The 1,183-nt window shown below is 43.6% G+C and overlaps 1 protein-coding gene across 1 annotated transcript; it reads left to right on the top strand.

Annotated features, from left to right (window-relative positions):
• Positions 1-95: 95 nt before the first annotated feature.
• On the top strand, positions 96-994 carry Pmar_PMAR009308 (conserved hypothetical protein; the record flags this gene model as incomplete). The annotated part of the gene is made up of 3 exons (XM_002782016.1): positions 96-215; positions 673-788; positions 836-994. Coding segments are annotated over 3 exons (395 nt in total), but the record flags the coding sequence as incomplete, so codon positions are not given.
• Positions 995-1,183: the final 189 nt, after the last annotated feature.

Genomic DNA, 1,183 nt, shown 5'->3' with positions numbered 1-1,183 from the left:
ACGATGGCGTTCGCAAGTCCTATAATCTCACCCAGAAGGAACTAGCCTCACAGGTACTGCTGCTTTGCCGAGGACGTTGTGTATTCCGACATCAGGTTGATATTGGTACGCAACGTAAGCTGTTCAACTTCAACCTCCCTGGAGGGCCGTTCACTGTGAATACAAGCAGCAACGGTCGGTATATGGTCGTGGGCTCTCGCGGTGGGCAGTTTACGGTACTAATATGGCAAAATATGCGCATGATCAACTACATGTGTTGGCGACAACATGAAAATTTTGGGAAATTTTTTTGGTTTTTCTGCGCTACTGCTACTACCCGAATTCGTATATAAACTCCTATAATCAGTGAGCTCAGTTGAGGAGAGCGAAAATATCGGTTATTGTTATAATCAACAAACATCTAATATTACCATTGTGAATACTATCTGTGTAGACATTGGAGTTTCACCACCCTAGTGATATGAAAAACACTAGTGGAAAACATATGTCTCGACTGCTGCATATCACCACGAATATCGCGTTTTTCACCGAGTTTTACACCACTTCACGTAAAACGGGTTGTGAAACTTTATTATTATGTAATATTTTGTAGCAAGATTAACCGTGTTATTCCTATCTATGCATATATTCCAATACTGACGAAGTTATCCACGGAAATGTGCTTGCGACCAGGTCATAGATCGACACAGTATGAACCCTCTGTGTTCGGAACAGCTGGACGAGCCCATTTTGGATGTTGCCTTCTTACACGATCACACTCTGTTTGCGGCGGCTCAGCGAAAATACACGTGAGTTGTCTCTGTGTGTGTTCCGATGGAATTGTGGTTGGTATTAGGTACATATACGACTCAGCTACTGCTGCTGAGGTACACTGCCTGAAGGATCATCTTAATACTACACATTTGGAGTTCCTGCCAAGGCATTACCTCCTAGTGAGCGCATCGGAGACTGGAGAAATACGGTATAGGGATGTGGTAGTAGAAAGGGCGCGGCCGTTTCACATGGGCGAGAGAATGATCTGAGGTGGATAGTATTGACTACCTGTGATGACGCTGTATTGGTATTACACCATTACGTGTGTTTTGATAGGGAATTTCATACGGGGCGACGTTTATAAGACCCGCATATTCGAATTGGCTCAGAATTTGGTCGTTATCACTTCATAGGGGAAAATTTGGAATTT

Source organism: Perkinsus marinus (genome assembly GCF_000006405.1).
Source record: "Perkinsus marinus ATCC 50983 genomic scaffold scf_1104296940650, whole genome shotgun sequence".
Classification (NCBI taxonomy): Eukaryota; Perkinsozoa; order Perkinsida; family Perkinsidae; genus Perkinsus; species Perkinsus marinus.
Note: the sequence above shows the minus strand (reverse complement) of the source record. Positions and strands in the feature narration are given on the sequence as shown.